The 21,922-nt window shown below is 41.4% G+C and overlaps 1 protein-coding gene across 5 annotated transcripts in view; it reads right to left on the bottom strand.

Moving 5' to 3' along the window:
• The window catches only part of GPR176 (G protein-coupled receptor 176), a 123,150-nt gene extending 105,886 nt beyond the window's left edge, over positions 1 to 17,264 (bottom strand). Inside the window, exon 1 of one of the 5 annotated variants that reach the window (XM_086321944.1) lies at positions 16,166 to 17,264. In XM_086321944.1, coding sequence (XP_086178070.1) covers positions 16,166 to 16,337 — 172 coding nt within the window. In that variant the 5' untranslated portion in view covers positions 16,338 to 17,264. The remainder of the gene's footprint in view (positions 1 to 16,165) is intronic. The other 4 variants (XM_086321945.1, XM_086321948.1, XM_086321946.1 and 1 more) reach the window with 4 other exon arrangements.
• Between the last annotated feature and the right edge of the window lie 4,658 nt (positions 17,265 to 21,922).

The raw sequence follows: 21,922 nt of genomic DNA, 5'->3' as shown, positions 1-21,922 counted from the left end.
CTTTCAGCCTCTTTTACATTCCTGGGCTTATTTTCCACTCCTGACCTCTGGCACTGCTAGACTTAGAGTCACTCTCAATGTACGTGAGCATCTCTCCAGCTGCCAGCCTGTCTCTGGCTCTTATGCAACTCAGGGCTCTGGGTCTCAGCTGCTCTTCTTTCCTGGACTTCAGACATTCATGGCATTAGGCCCTACCTGGTTGTGAGAACATGCTCACACGCATGTCACTCCCCTCCGAACTTGTTTACACAAATGCAGGATATGAATGGTGATGGCAATACTACATGAATCAAGCAGGATGTTTCTGTCGTGCATGACAAGAAGCCAACTCACAGACGTTGATGCAAAATGGGAGATGCTGGGTGTTTTGGGTTCATGTAGTTGGAGAACACAATTTCTGAACCTCCAGAGACTCACACAGTATCACCAGGATAGCTTTTATGTCACCCTCCTCCTTCCTTTCACCCTTACCTCTACCCTCATTCTCTACAGATAAGTTTGCTTTATCTCTGCTCAGCAGTCCCTTTGGAAAAGAGGGGTTCTCTACACCAATGACATTGACCAAGCTTAGATCCCATGACCCATTCCTGGACTAATCACTGAAGACAGGGAAATAGGATCCCGGGACCAGCAAGGCCTGGGTCATGTGCCCTTCACTGTCTCCCAGATTGCATGGAGTCAAGCAGAGTACTGTTAGGGGCTATCATATAAGGAACCGCACAAAGTAGAAAGTGGTAGATACTACAGTTTGGTTCACTAAATATTCATTTCATAATCTTCCAACCATCTGCTACCCTCTGCAACAAAGGCTGGAAAGCTAAAAATACTTTTTCAGACAGGCTTGCAGTTAGAGCACAGGCTTATATCCAAGTTCTGGCCAGCAGATGTTCCCAAGAAAAGCAGACATGATTAAAGTGAGGTGGTGGCTGGTGCAGTCATCAGATTTTCTCATAAGTACAGGAGAATGACAGATGCCTTTGGTCCTTCACGGCCAGCTATGTCGTAGGGTTCTAGAGTCTAATCTCTACATCACTAATGGTATACAACAACAGCTTCATTTCTGCTAGAATTAGTGGTATGCTTTGCATATTTCCTGATAAGGTCCCAGCCCTGTAGCATTCAGGCTTGGTTCCCTGAATCCCATAAATTTTGTAAGCAGCTTAATATCCTGAAGGAAATTTCTTTCCTCATCATCAATAATAGGCTAGTTTCATGTAGAAGAAAAACTAACACCTTGCACTGTTGCATTATGCAAGAATGTGCATATTATATCACCTGGTCAGGAGTAAACAAACATACGTCTGCTCTCTGAGTCCCACCACTCCCCCAAAATAAAGACAATAAAAAGATCCAGGATCACACTGTCTAGCTCTGGTCCCCAAAATAACTGAAACTGTGAATCTTTCCTGTAAATTACCAACTCAGCAACAATAACTTTATTGTTTTGCAATTTTATTGACTTTTACAGTCACCTCTTTTACTTTCACCCTCACCTCTACCCTTATTCTCTACGGATCAGCTTCCTCTATCTCTGCTCAGCAGTCCCTTTGGAAAAGAGGGGTTCTCTACACCAGTGGCATTGACCAAGCTTAGATCCCATGACCCATTCTTTGACTAATCACTGAAGACAGGGAAATAGGATCCCAGGAAGATATGACACACATATGACATATCTGAAGATATGACATAATCTTTGAGGTTACAACACTCACATGAGTTAACTGTGAGCAGAGTAACTGTAAACATGGTAATCTTGTGGTGGTTGTTTAGTCGCTAAGTCGTGTCTGACTGACTCTCCTGCGACCCCATGGACTGTACCTCACCAGGCTCCTCTCTCCATGGGATTTCCCAGGCAAGAATACTGGAGTGGGTTGCCATTTCCTTCTCCGGGGGATCTCCCCAACCCAGGGAGAACCTGCATCTCCTGCATTGGCAGGTAGATTCTTTACCACTGAGTCGCCAGGGAAGCCCAATCTTGTGGTTGCTTTTTTAAAAATAACTGTTTGCTGTGTATTTCATTTGGGAAGCCAGTCCTTCAAAAACCTGAACTCCCTTGCAATCCACCTTTGTAAACAAAATGTTTTTCTTTCTAGAATACCTTTATGGCTGTGTCTTCTTTTGACAATAAACTCTGTTATTTGCAGTTAAGAGCCCCTCATAAATACTAGAAGGAAAGTTCACCAGTGGGTGCGCATGCATTGTTAAGGGAGAGCAGTACTGTTAGAGGGAGAGGATGAGTTGAGAAAGTGAAAACAGAAAATTGTCCCTACACTGTTTCATAATTCATATTATGATTGGAATAATGTGGTATTGTTGTAAACTACAAAATCCAGTGTACATATAAGGCTAAAGCAGTATTCTTGATTGGCAGTTACGATTTGGCAGGTAAGTCAAGGGCACCTATATTGTATGGGTAGCATCCATCTCCCATTAGCTAAACCCTGCTTGTCTTTTGAAGACCCTTTAAGAATTTTCTAAACTGCCCATGTATATTGTCTTCCTAGATAATGTGACCATCCTATGGCAATTAACATTGCACACGGAGTCATCTATCCATGTAATAGCTATCGACTAAGCGTCAACTGACAAAAACATGATCACAGGCCAGCATCAAGCAGTACCACCAGGACATAGAGAGGAAGATTATTCTGGACACCTGATTCAATGTAGCCGTCAGCGCTAAAAAGATGGGGAAGCAGGGGTAGTGGGCTAAGAAGAGGCACAAGGGGAGATTCATGTTATCTGTGACATTTTAATCAACAAAAAACAAGTATGACAAAATGTTACCATTTATTATTTCTGAATAGTGGGCTTATAATGTTAATATTTTTCTGTATTTTTAAAACTTCTCAAAGGAGAAAAAAGTGAGGCAGCCAGAAAGAGAAAGTGTATATACGTTTCATGCTTTGCCTCTATCTCTGTAATTTTGCTCCTCAAGAGAAACTTTCATCAGAAAAAATATTAATTAAAAAAAAAACTGAATTCTACAATTGAAGTTAAACCATTGTTAGAAATTTATTTTAAGTGGGAAGGTGCCTAGACATCAGTGGTTAAGATTAAACTGAAAGTTTTTCAGAGTGTCTCAGATTTGGTGAAGCAAATATACAGTGCAGGCCAAAAAAAAAGTTTCCCAACATTCTTCAGAATCAAGTGTGGCCACCAACTGAAATATTGCTTAAGACCATTTGAAGGCATTTCCCTGGGAATTGCTTATAAATGCAAAAGCAAAAGAAAACAACAAAATTCCTGAGTGTTTTTGTTTCTAGAAGCCTCCTGAAAGAAATCCTTTGTGTGTGTGTGTGTGTGTGTGTGTGTGTGCGTGTGTGTGAGTGTGTGTACATACTGTGGGGAAGGAGATGTTAATTGACAGGGTTCAGGGCTACACTTTTGGCTTACTGAATCTTGGTCATGCCTTACAGTGTGTTAAAGGAAGCTTTATTTACACTTATTTTCCTTTTGTCAGTAATGCTTTATAATACCCTAGCTTTGTGGTAGAATTTGAGGAGAATTAAACGTGTTAACACAAATCAAGACCACATAATTAATTCCTGTAATATATTAATTGACCTAAGTCTAGGAAAAGGAGTTGGCTAGGAGATAGTCAGTTATACAATACGTATAGCACTGGTGGTGGTGGTTTAGTCACTAAGCCGTGTCCAACTTTTGTGACCCCATGGACTATAACCCACCAGGCTCCTCTGTCCAAGGGGTTTTCCAGGCAAGAATACTGGAATGAGTTGCCATTTCCTTCTCCAGAGGATCTTCCTGACCCAGGGATTGAACCCTGGTCTCCTGCACTGCAAGCAGTTTCTTTACCAACTGAGCAACCAGAGAAGCTATACTAGGTATAGCACTAGTTACAGTATAATAGCTAAAGTTGGGTTTAAAGCTATTTTGGCTAAAAATCCCAAGTGTGCCCCCAACCTCCATCCTATCAACCCCCAAAGTTGTAGGTTCTGCATCTGACCTAGGAGCTACATTCTCAGATACCCAGGAACTATGGGATTAGAAGGAAAAAGAAATTTTTATGTTTTATGAGTGTAAAGTAACTAGCATACAACTTTTACTCATTCATCTATTCAATAAAAACTTACTGAAGTCCCAATGGCTCAGTGGCAAATAATCTGCTTGCAATGCAAGAGACACAAGTTCCATCCCCAGGTCTAGAAGATCCCCTGTAGAAGGAAATGGTAATCCACTCCAGTACTCTTGCCTGGGAAATCCCATGGACAGAGGAACCTGGTGACTACAGTCCATGGGGTCACAGAGGAGTCAGACATGACTTAGCAACTAAACACACAACATATATACTCTTAATGTTCTTTAGACTAGATTCCTAAACCTTCTTAAGCTCTATTTCCTCATCCACTTTTTTATTTTCCCTATTCTGAGCTAATGCCATTTTATGGTAGCATGGGAAATAGATGGGGAAACAGTGGAAACAGTGTCAGACTTTATTTTTCTGGGCTCCAAAATCACTGCAGATGGTGACTGCAGCCAGGAAATTAAAAGACACTTACTCCTTGGAAGGAAAGTTATGACCAACCTAGATAGCATATTCAAAAGCAGAGACATTATTTTGCCAACAAAGGTCCGTCTAATCAAGGCTATGGTTTTTCCTGTGGTCATGTATGGATGTGAGAGTTGGACTATGAAGAAGGCTGAGCACTAAAGAATTGATGCTTTTGAACTGTGGTGTTGGAGAAGACTCTTGAGAGTCCCTTGGACTGCAAGGAGATTCAACCAGTCCATTCTGAAGGAGATCAGCCCTGGGATTTCTTTGGAAGGAATGATACTAAAGCTGAAACTCCACTACTTTGGCCACCTCATGCAAAGAGTTGACTCATTGGAAAAGACTCTGATGCTGGGAGGGATTGGGGGCAGGAGGAGAAGAGGACGACAGAAGATGATATGGCTGGATGGCATCGCTGACTCGACGGACGTGAGTCTGAGTGAACTCCGGGAGTTGGTGATGGACAGGGAGGCCTGGCATGCTGCGATTCATGGGGTCGCAAAGAGTCGGACACGACTGAGCGACCGATCTGATCTGATCTCCTAAAATCAAATCTAGCAATCATTCCACCTTCTATTTTAATATGTTTTGCTTATTCTCCAACTAAGACACTTTCTTCTTGGAAGAAAAGCTATGACAAACGTATACAGCATATTAAAAAGCAGAGACATTACTTTGCCAACAAAGATCTCTACGGATTTTTCAGCAGTCATGTATGGATGTGAGAGGTAGACCATAAAGAACACTGAGTGCTGAAGAATTGATGCTTTTGAACTATGGTGTTAGAGAAGACTCTTGAGAGTCCCTTGGACTGCAAGATCAAACCAGTCAATCCTAAAGGAAATCAATCCTGAACATTCATTGCAGGGACTGATGCTGAGGCTGAAGCTCCAATATTTTGGCCACCTAATCCGAAGAGCTGACTCATTGGAAAAGACCCTGAGGCTGCGAAAGATTGGAGGGAGGAAGAAAAGGGGACAACAGAGGATGAGATGGTTGGATAGCATCACTGACTCAATGGATATGAGTTTGAGCAAGCTCTGGAGATGGTGAAGGACAGGGAAGCCTGGCGTGCTGCAGTCCATGGGTTCACAAAGAGTCAGACATGACTTGAGTTACTGAACAATACAACAATTCTCCAACTTCCAATTCTGGCTCCATGACAGAACTTAGAACACTGCTACAAACACCTAGAAGTATTGGATAAAACAAAAGAGATCTTTAAATTCATTGCAAACCTTATAAGAAATAAAGGGGAAATCTCCAGTTGCCTAAAAGAAAGACAGAAGAGCTTGCACTGAGGGGCGATTTTCAGATCAGGAAATAGGCTCTAACAGTTAACTTTGGGTTTCTACAGCTACACACAAACTGAATGAGGCTGGACACTCCTTGAAGCAGGTAGTTGGAATGAAATCCTTGCATGAAGCCAGAATCCTTCAAGAGTGGCCACCTCAGTGAAAGAGAGGGTGAAAAACTGCATCCTCTACCTCAAAGAGATGACAAAGAAATGAACCTTTTCCTGCAGTTGAGGTCTTGGGCTAGTGATGGCCCTATGATATCTGGCAGAAACAAATGTGAAACTGAAGGTCACTTGTACAGCCAAGACCTCACAGAATCCTTCAGAAAAAGGAGATGGACTCACAATTAAAAACTTACAAGCATTCAAGGAAATGATCCACCACAAGAAAGAATCAGCAGACACAATAAGACATCCCAAGATAACAATCTGAAACAATACGTCTGAAATTATACAAGAGGGAAGTAAAACCATGAAAAAGAGAGCAAGACACTAGTATAAACTGATACCCTCCTGCCCCTTTACATGCCAGGTGTGTGCTTATACCCTCAACTTTTCTAAATGCCCTACATGCAGTCACAGTCTTGCCTATATGATGATGTCCCTAGAAGTTCCAAAAAGATCCACTCCATCCATTTCTTCTCAACACATGTCAATACATGAAATGCTCAATGTAGTCACACTTTTTGCTTAAGATAGTGATTTTTTTTAATAGTACTCTTAAGGTCAATATATTAATGCAATAATATCTGTAAACATCGATGTCTGAAGTGGTTTATTTATTTAGCACACCACCATGAGGGAATGGAATTCAGTTCCCTTTAAGTTTGAAAGAGGGAAGACAAGTAAGCAATTCAGACCAAGGTCACTGGGCATCCAAAAGGACAAGAAGAAAACAAGAGGTGTCTGAAAGAGATGGAGTGAATATGAGAACAGAAAAACTCTGAAAACAGGTGTTGATTTTTCAAAGACAGTTTTCTTACTCTTCAGTTTTGCCTAGGGTAAATCCTTACTTTTTAGGTTTCACCTAGAGTTACTCATGCCTTTCAGCCTAGTCAAAAACTCCTCTCAGATTTTATACTTTATTGCTAACAAAGATTTTCCATCCAGCCAATCTGGAAGTTCCTTGACAATAAAACGATTTTCACAACAGCTTCCAGTCACAACCAATCTAAATGACTTATTCAGAATAATGACATGTAGAGAAACTCTTGAGCAAACTCGATGGAAGAGATAATTTCAGAGACTTGGACACCCCAGAGAAAAACAAAGCCATATCTGTTTGTTCTCATTTTGAGACAAATTTCCTCCCTTTCTACAAAATTCCAATAAAGTAAAAGGATATTTCTTGCAGAACCATGACTATTTGGAGTTGAGACTCTGGGATCAAAAATAATAATAATTAAAGGTGAAATTTTCAGACAATAAATTAGTTAGTTGCTTTGTCTACCAGCATTAAAACGTTCTGTGCTGGGCTGTGCTAAGTCACTTAAGTCATGTCCCACTCTGTGCAACCCTATGAACTGTGGCCCGCCAGTCTTCTCTGTCCATGGGATTTTTCCAGGCAAGAATACTGGTGTGGGTTGTCATGCCCTTCTCCAGGGGATCTTCCAAACCCAGGGATCAAACCCTCTTATGTCTCCTGCATTGACAGGCAGGTTCTTTTACAACTAGCACCACCTAAGAAGCCCTACTATACCTTAACTCTCAACATATGCAGGCATACCCCCAAAATACTGTGGGTTCAGTTCTAGACCAATGCAAACAAGGGAATACTGCAGTAAAGCGAGTCACATGAATTTTTAGTTTCCTAGTGGATATGAAAGTTATGTTTATACTATATTGTAAGTCTATTAAATGTGCAATAGCATGTCTAAAAGCACAATGTACATACCTCAATTAAAAAATACTTTATTGCCATATTTCAAACTTTTTAATCTATATAATTTACTCCAAACTTTTTTTTAATGTCTACAAACTTCATAGGTCACACTACTTTAATACTACTACTTATACCTATTGTTATTTATAAAATAAAGTGTCTACAAGAGAAAACCTATTTAATAATGTTCAAATACACCAAAAAAAAAAACTTTATTGCTAAAAAATGCTAACCATCATCTGAATCTTCAACAAGCCATAATATTTTTGCCGATGAGGGATCTTGCCTCCATGTAGATGGCTGCCGACTGATCAGGGTGGTGGCTGCTGAAGGTTGAGGTGGCTTTGGCAATTTCTAAAAATAAGACAATGAAGTTTGCCTCATTGATTGACTTTTCATTTCACAAATGACTTCTCTGTAGCATGCAATACTGTTTGATAGGATTTTACCCACAGTAGAACTTCTTTCGAAGTTGTAGTCAATCCTCTCAAACCCTGCCACTGCTTTATCAACTATATTTATGTCATATTCTAAATCCTTTACTATCATTTCAGCAGTCTTCACAGCATCTTTAACAGGAATAGATTTCATCTCAAGAAAACTACTTTCCCTGCTCATTCATAAGATGTAAGTTCTCATCTGTTCAAGTTTTATCATAAGATAGCCGCAATTTAGTCACATCTTCAGGCTCCATTTCTAATTCTTAGCTCTCTAGCTGTTTCTACCACATCTGCAATTACTTCCTCCACTGAAGTCTTGAACCCTTCAAAGTCATCCATGAGGCTTGCAATCAACTCCTTCTAAACCTCTGTTGTTGATATTTTGACCTCTTCTCATGAATCACAAGTGTTCTTAATGGCGTCTAGAATGGTGTATCCTTTCCAGAAGGTTTTCAATTTATTTCACCCAGATCTATCAAAGGAATCATTATCCTGGCAGCTATAGCCTTACAAAATATATTTCTTAAAGAATAAGACCTGAAAGTCTAAAGTACATCTTGATATACGGGCTGCAGAATGGGTATTGTGTTAGCAAGCATGAAACCAACATGAATCTCATTGCACATCTTCATCAGAGCTCTTGGGTGACTAGGTGCCCAAGAGCTCATTGTTAATGACCAGTAATATTTTTAAAGGAATCTTTTCCTCTGAGCAGTAGGTCTCAACAGTAAGCTTAAAGTATTCAGTAAACCATGTAAATAGATGTGCAGTGATTTCGGCTTTGGGTTCCATTTACAGAGCACAGGCAGAGTACATCTGGAATAATTCTTAAGGGCTCTAGGATTTTCAGAATGGTGAGTATCAGCTTCAACTTCAAGTCACCAGCTACATTAAACCCTAATAAGTGTCAGCCTATTTGAAGCTTGAAGCCCAGCTCTGACTTCTCCTTTCTAGTTATGAAAGTCCTAGATGGCATCTTCTTCCAATACAAAGTTGTTTTGTCTACACTGAAAGTCTATAGGTTAGTGGCCACTTTTATTCATTATCTTAGCCAGATCTTCTGGATAACTTACTGCAGTTTCTATATTAGCACTTGTTGGTACACCTTGCACTTTAATGTTATGAAGATGGCTTCTTTCCTTAAACCTTATCAATCAACCTCTGCTAACTTCAAACTTTTCTTCTGAAGCTACCTTACCTCTCTCAGCCTTTACAAAATTGAATAAAGTTAGGGCTTTGCTCTGGATTAGGCTTTGGCTTAAGAGAATGTAGTGGCTGGTTTGATCTTCTACCCAAACCACTAAACTTTCTCCATATCAGCAATAAGGCTGTTTTACTTTCTATTTATGTATTCACTGGAGTAGCATTTTTAATTTCCTTGAAAAATTTTTCTTGCATTTACAACTTGGCTAACTGTTTAGCACAAGAAGCCTTACTTTCACCCTATTTTAGTTTTCAGCATGCCTTTCTCACTAACCTTAATTATTCTAGCTTTTGATGTAAAGTGAGATACATGCAATTCTTCCTTTCACTTGAACACTTAGAGGCCAGTGCAGGATTATTAACTGGCTTAATTTCAATACTGTTGTGTCTCAGAGAATACAGAGATGCAAGGAGAAGGAAACAGATAGGAATGGCTGTGCAGTACAGTGCATAGCTAGGGCTCAGGATATTTGGAGGAAATGAGAAGCAACTACTACGGATATGTGATTTCTTTGGGGGGCAGGTATTAAAAAGTTTCCTGAAATTAAATAGTGGTGATGGCTGCATAATTCCATGAATATACTAAAAACCATTGAACCGTATACTATAATTGGGTGAAATGTGTAATACATAAATTTTAATTTTAATAGTTTTTTTTTATATTTTCACAGTAGAATTTCCAGAAGAATTGGTAAATTCAAGGCCTAGAAAGGAAAAACAAAGGATTATCAAAAGCATTTCATTCAGATGGAAGTCAGACTGCTTTCCTGCATATTACAGATAACATTATAAAAGAATGGCGTGGTGAAATGCATATAGCACATGGAAATCAAAGGCAACATGAGGCAGCTTGAGTCAGTATATTAGGAGTTCATCTACCCAGACTGATAACTATTGACCTCACCACTTTAAACTCCTTAGGTCAATTCAGGACACCATATTCTTGAAGTAGTCTACTAGGCTTCTAGACATACCAAAAACAGAAAAAAACAGGTATAATAAGGCTGATGATATCACATTATTACTGGCTATAATTATGGTAAAGATATTTATCATGATATATATATTTATATCATGCAAAGAACATTTTATGCAAAGATGAGCAGAATAAAGGACAGAAACAGTATAGACCTAACAGAAGCAGAAGATATTAAGAAGAGGTGGCAAGAATAGGCAGAACTATACAGAAAAGATCTTAATGAGTCAGATAACCACGACGGTGTGGTCACTTACCTAGAGTAAGACATCTTGGAGTGCGAAGTCAAATGGGCCTTAGGGAGCATCACTACAAACAAAGCTAGTAGAAGTGATGGAATTCCAGCTGAGCTATTTCAAATACTAAAAAATGATGCTGTCAAAGTGCTGCACTCAATATGCTATCAAATCTGGAAATCTCAGCAGTAGCCACAGGACTGGAAAAGGTCAGTTTTCATTCCAATCCCAAAGAAAGGCAATGGCAAAGAATGTTCAAACTACCACGCAATTGGCACTCATTTCACGCACTAGCAAAGTAATGCTCAAAATTCTCCAAACAAGGCTTCAACAGTATGTGAATCAAGAACTTCCAGATGTTCAAGATGGATTCAGAAAAAGCAGAACCAGAGATCAAACTGCTAACATCCACTGGATCATAGAAAAAGCAAGAGAGTTTCAGAAAAACATCTACTTCTGCTTTATTGACTATGCCAAAGACTTTGACAGCGTGGATCACAACAAACTGCGGAAAATTCTTCAAGAGATGGGAATTCCAGACCACTTTACCTGCCTCCTGAGAAATCTGTATGCAGGTCAAGAAGCAACAGTTAGAACCAGACATAAAATAATGGACTGGTTCCAAATCGCGAGAGGAGTACATCAAGGATGTATACTGTCACCCTGCTTATTTAACTTACATGCTGTACATGTAAGTATATCATGAGAAATGTTGGGCTGGATGAAGCTCAGAATGGAATCAAGACTGCTGGGAGAAATATCAATAACCTCAGATATACAGATGATACCACCTTAAAAGCAGAAAATGAAGAGTAACTAAAGAGCCTCTTGATGAAAGTGAAAGAGGAGAGTGGAAAAGTTGGCTTAAAACTCAATATTCAAGTAACTATAAATCATGGCACCCAATCCCATCACTCCATGGAAAATAGATGGGGAAACAATGAAAACACTGACAAACTTTATTTTTCTGGGCTCCGAAACCACTTCAGACAGTGACTACAGCCATGAAATTAAAAAATGTTTGCTCTTTGGAAAAAAAGATATGACCAACCTAGACAGCATATTTAAAAGCAGAGACATTACTTTGCCAACAAAGGTCCATCTAGTCAAAGCTATGGCTTTTTCAGCAGTCATGTATGGATGTGAGAGTTGGACCATAAAGAAAGCTAAGTGCTTAAGGACTGATGCTTTTGAACTGTGGGGTTGGAGAAGACTTTTGAGAGTCCCTTGGACTGCAAGGAAATCAAACCAGTCAATCCTAAAGGAAATCAGTCCTGAATATTCATTGGAAGGACTGATGCTGAAGCTGAAGCTCCAATACTTTGGCCACCTGATGCAAAAAACTGACTCATTAGAAAATACCCTGATGCTGGCAAAGATTGAAGGCAGGAAGAGAAGGGGATGACAGAAAACAAGATGATTGGATGGCACACCAACTCAATGGAAATGAGTTTGAGCAAGCTCTGGAGATGGTGAAGGACAGGGAAGTTTGGCATGCTGCAGTTCATGGAGTTGCCAAGAGTTGGACACTACTGAGCAACTGAACAACAACAACAATATATTTATTATATTATAGTATCATATATATTATCATATTTACTATCATATATAGTGTGTGTGTGTGTGTGTGTGTGTGTGTGTGTGTGTGTGTATGCATGCTCAGTTGTGTCTGACTCTTGGTGGCCTCATGGACTGTGGATTGCCAGGCTTCTCCATCCAGGGAACTTTCCAGGCAAGGATACTGAAGTAGGTTGCCATTTCCTACTCCAAGAGATCTTCCTGACCTAGGGATTGAACCCACGTCTCTTGCATCTCCTGCACTGGCAAGCGAATTCTTTACCACTGAGTCACCAGGGAAGCCACATATATATATACATATATATGTATGTATGTATGTATACAGACTTAATATTACATTGTTATTGGCTATAATTATGGCCAACATACTTATTGTATATAATTATGAAAAATCATCCTTGTATGAATGAACACATCCTTGCCTTATGAACACAAACCAGCAGTAACATTGTTTCTCTCAAAAATTTAACTAAGGAGCTCCAAGAACTATCCAGCTATTAACTGGTTAATTTCAACTAGTATCAAAAGCACAAATATATTTCTCTGTCAAATAAGTGCCATGAACACTGCTGGTACTCCATATAATTTTGCTGAATGATTACAGACAATCATGAATAAAAATAGTGTTCTCCATATCATTGGTCAAATCAATTCAACATATAATTTCCCTCCCTCTTTCCTTTGAAATTATTACTTCCATGACCATCTCAAGAAATCACACAACAGACAACTTGAACCTTTATTTGAGGTCATCAACTTCACATAGGTATAGTCTGTTTACAGTAGACTATTGCTAAAGAAAAGGGAGATAGGTTAAAATTAAGAACAGCACATATGGTGGTTTGGCAAGAGGACGGCAGGCTGATTTTTCTATTTTAAAATAAATTTCAGGGTAGGATACACACTTGTTGGCTATTGTCTACAGTGCTAATTTTCTTTAAATAAGAGCAAATTCATTTATAAAAATCTAAATGCCTCCAATGATGATAATAACAGGTAAGAGGCAATCTGTCCAGAAGCAGCTGAGAGGCAATACACTAGGTCACAGCCACTGACCTTTTTCAAGTCAAAGCACCAGAATGGGTCCAGCTCTCCAGGTCCTTGGACTGTGAATCCAAAGAGAATAAGGGAAAAGAAAAAGATCAACTCTGAGGAGTTAGATCCAAGACATTTATTGGAAATGATGGTTCCAATTCTTTTTTTGTCTTTGATTTCACATTGCTCACTACTAATGCTATATATTTATCAAAGGGCAAACTAAACTATTTGATTCTCTTTCAACATCTACAGTATATCTGAAGACATCCCAAGATGTTGCACAAAAAGGCTGAGAGACACTCACATAAACCTTCAAAAGGCATTATTTGAATAATATTATATACAATTCTCGAGTTCATTTTCAACACAGCAAATAATGTTCTCTAGAGTTGAAATATTATAGCTATTCCTTGACGTTATTTTTTCTCATACAAGGCACTAAAACAGTTTTCAAAAGAAGCTGTAAGATGTCAACAGTACAAAGAAATTTTCACATATAGCAGGTTTCTGGAAATCCCAACAAAAAAATCTATGTTGACAATATGGGAAGTATATTTGAATTTACTTAAAGGGAAAAATTCATTCTCCCATGTTTAGAGGCAAGGGAAACAAGCAGATTAAATCAGTGTCATATGCTATTCCAAATACTGTTCACTCTTCTGTTTACTTTTTATCCTAGATTCTTCTGGGATAATTTTTCTCTGTTTTGGGGCTTCATGAAACTAGGCTTCCCAAGTTTACTTGCCATGCAACTGACTACACGTGGCTCTGGAACTTAAGCTCTGAGAGCCTCAACTGGCATTTACCAGGATTTAATGACATAGACATGTCTGTATGGGTCAAATCCTCAGAGAACAATGAACCAATAATACCAGTAACAAGTGCACAGGGCAATGCTACGTAGCTAAGCTTTTATGAAAACCAGAAATGCCTTTCACGTTTGCACAAGTTCTCTGACTTTCAATTTCTACAAATTTAACCATATTTATACTTCTTATAAAAAATAAAAAGGAGCAAATGGAATTCTCTCTCAGAAGGGCTTAAGTCATGTGTAAGGGAGAATCCTGACTAGGTCAAGTCAAGTATAAACCAAAGATCAGGAGCAAAATCAGTCTTCTCTTTGAAGATATCCATAAAAGCAGTTTTTGCATGTCAATTAAAGTGCTATGTGGAAAAAGTTCAATTAAGGGCATATTTACCTAGGAATTCTTGAATCCAATGCAAGTTACCAGAACTGAAAGTACATGGGAAGCAAAGCATTAGTTAACTGTGCATTGTTGGTTCTGTCCTTTATATACATGCTGTTTTCTATTTCAACAGTACTAAAGTTTTTAGATTCAACCTCTGAGAAAATTTCTCTAGGCACCATCTTTCTTCAGGGTTAAAGCTACCAATGAAAAAAACAAAACATTCTCTATATATATTCTCTGCATATATATATATATGCAGAATAAATGCAGAAATAAAAATGCAGCCACTTCTACTGCCTCCCCAATAATAATCTACTCTTTAAGTAAATGTGGCAATACTAGAATTTAACTCTCAAAAATCTGTAGTGCATTGTGCCTGATACCCAGTTGGCGTTCAGTGTTTACTGTTTGTTAAGTGAATATTGAAAATATTTGGGACACAAGCTTTTGCTTTGTTATTGTGCATACGTATTCCACTCATAAAAACACACAACATACACACATAAATCTATATATAGCCCATTAGTGTCACCTCCTGAAAACGTCCTCATGACAAAAAGTGAAAGATAAATGGGACAGGATGATGACAATTACAGAAGTTACATAAGGAAATTAAAAACAATTCTTTCATAGTCTGTTTTTTTATTTACTACGGTGTGTTATTCTTTCTTTTTCTTTTAAATTGGGGTATAGTTGATGTTTCATGGTCTTTTTGATGTCAATGATCTTGGTTTCCATGGAAATTCACAGGTGTCTACAAAAAAGTAATCCATTCCTACTTTGAAACTTTAAGACTGCTCTTGGCCATAATATCACACATAATTACAATCTTTTCACAACCTTTAAATGCCATTATCAGAGAATTTATATTTGAAAGGAAGCCACATATTTACAAGTAATATGCAACATGAACAACAAAATGGAAGAAAAGCTTTGACAAACGTAGACAGCATATTAAAAAGCAGAGACAAAAATGAATATTCATTGTATCATTTATCATTGAAAGAGTAGCTACCATAAGTTCAGGTAATTCTCACATTAGTGCACTAATATTTTTACTAACCACTCATTTCATTTCGTTGGTCTTTTCCTCCCCCAACAAGTATTCCTAAATTTGTTGTGTGTAGTGTTTTGTGTTTTTTCTCCTGCCTTTATCCTGTACTTTAAAAACAAAAAAAAACCTAGGGAGAAAAGTATATTGGGATTTTTTTCGTTTCGGGGTTTAAAAATATCTGAAGGCAACACAGAGCTTAACTCCACAAGGTTGTTTACCAGGAGGTTGGTGTTCCGAAGAAGTAAGCCATTTTTTTTTAAAGCGTGCAAAATAAGGTTCCGGGGGGGGGGGGGGGGGGACAAAAATGTATACAAAGAATAGATAGGAGCGCAAAACACATCAGTCATCAGCAACAAAACTGAAGCTTTGTGGCTCTGTATTTGTAAACAAGAGGTCGGGGCCAGCGCCCCGCCATGGTACCCAGGATGTTAAGTATGATGGGCACAACCCCGTGCCCATCCCAAAGCGGTCCTCAAAAAGCCGCCTGGAGAGGTTGACCTCGGCCGGGACCAGGCAACTGGTCCTCCACTCTGGACCAAACCCTACCGGAACTCTTGTTTCCAGCTTGGGCGCTGCAGTCGACCATCCCTGCTTAACTTCCCTTCAGTTACCCTGGCATTCTTAAACTGCCTTCAACTATTTGCACTTTTTCCAGGCATCCCGAAACCCAAGGAGGCTCCAGCGACCCCCGATCCCGGCTCTCCCAGCCTGAGCTCTCGGGGAAGCCCACCCGGGAGGCGCCCCGGCGGGCGGCTTACCGAGCAGCGAGCCTATGAAGATGACGACTTGCACGGTGGTGGTGAACTGGCGGTACAGCTGCGCCTCGCCAAACTCCCCGAGCGCGCTGCGGTTGGCGCCCGCCACCTCGGCGCTGGACGCGTTGCGTGGCTCGCTGGCATTTCTGGAAATCCAGCTACCGTTATGGCCCATGGCGAGGCTGGGGCTCCCGCTCAGTCGTCGCCCGCCCGTGCGCTCGCCTGGGACCCCGGCGCCACCTTCTCCAGCCCCGGGCGTGGAGGAACGCTCGGGTGCCTGGTGGAGTCCTGGAGAACCCCGGGCAGCCGCGGGTCCCCTCAGGTCTCCACATCGCCAGCCCCGACTCCTGGGAGGCGGGGAGCTGAGAGGGCGAGGCTTCGCCCCATGCCCGCTCCCTCCCGGGTCCCCGTCAGCAGCCACATGAAGGCGGCACGGTCAGAGCCCGCCAAGCGTCGTCCGTCCCTCCTGGGTGGTCAGCTCCGCCAAGACCACTTAGCAGAGAGGGAAACACAGGTTTCTGATAGTCAAGGAGGGCGCTCTTTGCTCCCGCCGCCCTCTTCAACCTCAGCTCCTACCACCGAAGGTCCTCTCGAGTCTCAGACTGACATACTCAGGCCCTCTCCTCAGAGGGAAGAAAACATTTGGCTGAAGCCCTTTTTCAGTTCTGCTGGCTTCGAGGCTAGATGGCCATGGGAAACCCGGAAAATGGCCAAGTCAAACGCTTGGAGTCCCGAGAGGACCCTGGAGCCCCTCACAGCGCTCATGGTCAGGGTGAAAAGCTCTGAACCTCTCCAACAGCCTCGCCCTCAACGCCCGGCCCAGTTGTCCCTCAGAATGCCCGCGAGGTCTCCTGCCCAGCCCCTCGCTGAGTGCTCAGACCTCCTGCCTCAGAGCGAGCTGCAGGGATCTTGTTCTGCAGCCCTTTTGCTTCTGCACGGCCCAGTGCCCCGTTTCCTGGACCCGCTCCGGCTCTCAGCTGCAGCGAGAGAGACTCCAGACTTTGCGGGGACACGAGAAGACACCCCTAGAAGTGCAGAGCCACCGTTTGCGAAGGCACCGGACTCCTGCCGTGCGCCTGGGGCAATGGGGAGCGCGCCGCTCGCGAGCGCGGTCACGTGACGCGCGCGGCCCCGCCCTCACGCTCAGCCTAGGAGAGGGGAAGGACGGCGCCATCTTGCCCCCCCTCTCACCAACCATCCTGATAGCCTAGGCGGGGAATGGCAGGCACTGAGGAGCCGGGTCTGGCTTCGGTGGACAAGCCCGGTTCTCCTCCGGGGCTTCGCATGTTTTAATGCTGTCGTTAACTACTCTTTATCTCTTCAGCTGGGGCTGCCTGAGGCTGATAATTCCATGTCGTCGTTGCCACCTGGGCACGGAGCCCAGTCTCGTCCATCAGGCCTTGGGTGTAGCTGAAGTTATTTAAGAAAGATGGGATTTAGAAATCCAGTGCACTAGTTTCCTGGGCCTTTTAATTTAGTCCCATTTCGTGGTGCAGTGGTAAAGAATCCGTTTGCCAATGCAAGAGGCATAAGAGACTAGAGTTCCATCTCTGGGTGGGGAAGATTCTGTGTAGTTGGAAATGGCAACCCGCTCCAGTATTCTTGCCTGGAAAATTCCATGGGCAGAGGAGCCTGGAGGTCTACAGTCCACGGGTCACACACGTATAGGGTACAACCCATAGGGACACACACACACACACTCACACATAGGATGCAGTCCCTAGGGACACACACACACACACACACACACACACACACACACACACACACACACACACACGATGCAGTCCCTAGGGACACACACACACACACACACACACACACACACACACACACACCCATAGGGACTCACACACACACTCACACATAGGATGCAGTCCATAGGGACACACACACACACACATTCACACATAGGATGCAGTCCGTAGGGACACACACACACACACCCCCAACCCCAACAGGGTGGATTCTGGGATTGAGGAGTGAGCAAGGTGGGATGACCAAGTAAACGAGAAAAAAATGGCACAGAGAAGCCTAATGGGAAAAGGAACAGGTATGGCATCCAAGCAGATGATGGGGGGAAAAGAGAAAAGGAGAAATGAGATGAAAAGACAACTAAAAATTTGCCTGTTTGACCTTATTTTTTTTGTTTTTAATAAGTGAAGGACACAGTAGAGGGCTTTGACATAGTGCTGGGTAGGACTAGGTCCCAGGACAATAACTTACGAATTGATTAAAATTACAGTTATTTCTTGGTTGTCTCAAGACTAATCATGCCACCATAGGGCTACTTCTCTTTCCCTGGTAACCCTAATTACTTTTCTTTTTTTTCTTATTTAAATCAGAGGATAATTACTTTACAATATTGTGATGGGTTTTGCCATACATCAACATGAATCAGCCTCAGGCATACATGTGTCTGCTCCCTCTTGAACCCCCCTCCCACCTCCCTCTGCACCTAATTACTTTTCTTGAAAGGGCTCTCGGAAGACCTACCTTCTTCAGTCTTCCCAGTGTTAGCATATGGGTGCTGATAAGTATTTCCATACCTATAGAAAGATATAGGATCCATTTATGTTCAAAAGAATTCCTGGATTCCAACTTTCTTGGCTATGTATCAAAGAGCAGGAAGAGACTTGGGTAAGGGAAAGAAGAGATGGAATAGGACTGGAGATAACTGCAAAGACCAAGGGGAAGGTTGGGGGGAAGTAAGGAGGAGCCTATGAGTTTTATTGCCCCCTTCCTTCTTCCCTTTCATCATTGATTGTCTCTTCCTCCTCCCTCGTGTCCCCAACACTGCACTGTCACATGTCCCTGCATGGCCTTGCACTAAAGGTGGAAAGAAGAAAAAAGCTGGGAGTGTTTTGCATTAGTAAACCCAAGCAGCAGTGTGCTAAGAAAAGAGGTATCCTTATGGCTGCTGGCTACTCATCTGGACTAAGTAGTTCTATTTCCAAATGGCTATTACTATACTTATACAACAGACATAGACAATTCAGGTTATTATGCAAACATCACTAGTGTTCAGTGGTATCTCATTCTCCTTCTTTTCGGCATTTGTAGTTATTGTTTAGTCACTAAGTCATGTCCAACTCTTTTGTGACCCCGTGGACTGCAGCCCACCAGGTTCCTCTGTACATGGAATTTCCCAGGCAAGAATACTGGAGCAGGTTGCCATTTCCTTCTCCAGGGGATCTTCCTGACTCAGGCATAGAACCCAGGTCTCCTGCATTGCAAGCAGATTCTAGACTGTCTAAGCCTTATCGGCATACAGAAAACTGTTTTTCTTATCTGCCCCTGCAGATGGGCAAGGTCATGTGACAACAATAACTAATGATATGTAAGCAGAAGTGACAAATCATTTCTGGGCAGTGGTAGTGAAAAGCTGGTTGTGATTCTCAAGTCTCTCTGCTGCCTTCCATTGTGATTGTGGAAGGGGACTTGTGTTGAACTGGAAGAGCTGAAATACTGAAGCAGCCTGTGCTTCTGAGTCACCATATTGGGAGGGTGGGTATTGCAGATGCCCTCAAGATCCACCCAGACATAACAAAATTTTATATAAGCAAGAAATAAATATTTATTATACTAAACAACCAAGATTTTTGGAGCTGCTCATTATCAGGGCATAAACCAGGCTATCCTGGCAGATAGAATCCTGAAAACTGGGGCCTGCATATTTAAGAGAGCATAGACTTTATTTCTGGAGAATAGAAGGTGAGTCAGGACTTTAAAAAAAAAATCTGTGTATATTGGTAGCAATAAGGATATCCTAGGTGCTTGTAAAATGAAAGTGGTAGCTCATAATAAAGCCCCTGGGCATCTCTGAATTAAATTATTGGATTTTTCATGTCCAAAAACCTACCGGTCTCCAATAAATTTGTCATTTAAATAGCTTCTTTGGGGAGTATTTAAGCTTAGCATACTCAGATTGTCTCTTTACACAGACAAACCTACCAACTCCCTCAAGGGAAAGAGTATAATATGGGGGAGGGGGCAAGGAGGAGAGACATGATGGTGTCAGTTGGACCTGGGTTTTAATGCCTATCGCCCCATTTCTACTTGTGACACTGGGCAGTTACATGACCTCTCTAAGCACAGTTTCCTCCTCCATCAAATAGGGATAAAGAATGCCTATTTTGCAAGGCTGTTTAGAGGACAATAAAATACTAGTTCAGTTCAGTTCAGTTCAGTCGCTCAGTCATGTGCGACTCTTTGCGACCCCATGAATTGCAGCACGCCAGGCCTCCCTGTCCATCACCAACTCCTGGAGTTCACCCAAACTCTTGTCCATCGAGTCGGTGATGCCATCCAGCCATCTCATCCTCTGTCATCCCCTTCTCCTCCTGCCCCCAGTCCCTCCCAGCATCAGAGTCTTTTCCAATGAGTCAACTCTTCGCATGAGGTGGCCAAAGTACTGGAGTTTCAGCTTTAGCATCATTCCTTCCAAAGAACAATAAAATACTAAATTAATGAAAATCTCTAACAGTACCTGGCACATCATAGGAAATCAATAAAGCATAACTATGTAAGATTGAATCCTGTTTACTGATGTTTAAAGATGACAAATATTAAAAAAAAGCATTATCTGTCAACATTTTAAACAATTCTATCTTTGTAGACATGAATAAAATACTGCTGAACAAGTCCTGTATTTTTAAAAAATGGAAGAACCACTTATTTTGCTACTAACAAAGGACACAATTGGCTTTCAGAGAAACTTTGTTTGAAGATTTAGAAGTTCAGGATTTAGCTTTTACACTATTGGGTTAAATACATTTACTTTATAGTTTTTAGTCTGGTGTAAGTTAAATTATCATTAAAGCAATTATTTGTTTAAAAGATCCTAAGACAGTCCTTTTCATATTCCAAATTATCTCAATATGTGGACTAGGAAATGGTTTTCTACTGATACGCATCTATAATTCTTAATGCAGTTTCTCAATCTGTAATAGTCATTGTACCTATAGATTGCCATTAAATTCATCCAGAATACCTAGAAAGTGAAAGACTGAATACCTCTTCCCCCAGAAAGCCTCAGTAATTTCACACACACATATACACTTAGTGATTATAAAGCAACCTGATTAATTTTTAATAGCAAGTATGCCAAAAATAAAATATCCATAACAAGGAGATCCAACCAGTCCATTCTGAAGGAGATCAGCCCTGGGATTTCTTTGGAAGGAATGATGCTAAAGCTGAAACTCCAATATTTTGGCCACCTCATGCGAAGAGTTGACTCATTAGAAAAGACTCTGATGCTGGGAGGGATTGGAGGCAGGAGGAGAAGGGGACGACAGAGGATGAGTTGGCTGGATGGCATCACTGACTCGATGGACGTGAGTCTCAGTGAACTCCGGGAGTTGGTGACGGACAGGGAGGCCTGGCGTGCTGCAGTTTATGGGGTCACAAAGAGTCAGACACGACTGAGCGACTGATCTGATCTGATCTGATTATCACCTTTAAAAAAGTCACCTTGGGAAATTGTTTAACTGTTGAAGAACAGTATGATTTCTCAATACTTTGAGGGGGACTCTCTTTTATACTTTATTTTTATAATTACCATCACTTCATGGCAAGTAGATGGGGAAACAGTGGAAACAGTGGCTGACTTTATTTTTCTGGGCTCCAAAATCACTGCAGATGGTGATTGCAGCCATGAAATTAAAAGACACTTGCTCCTTGGAAGGAAAGTCATGACCAACCTAGACAGCATATTAAAAAGCAGAGACATTACTTTGCCAACAAAGGTCCATCTGG

Source organism: Bos grunniens, chromosome 10 (assembly GCF_055505025.1).
Source record: "Bos grunniens cultivar Pamir isolate PY7600 chromosome 10, Bosgru_T2T1.0, whole genome shotgun sequence".
Taxonomy (NCBI): domain Eukaryota; kingdom Metazoa; phylum Chordata; class Mammalia; order Artiodactyla; family Bovidae; genus Bos; species Bos grunniens.
This window is presented reverse-complemented; position numbering and strand designations above follow the sequence as displayed.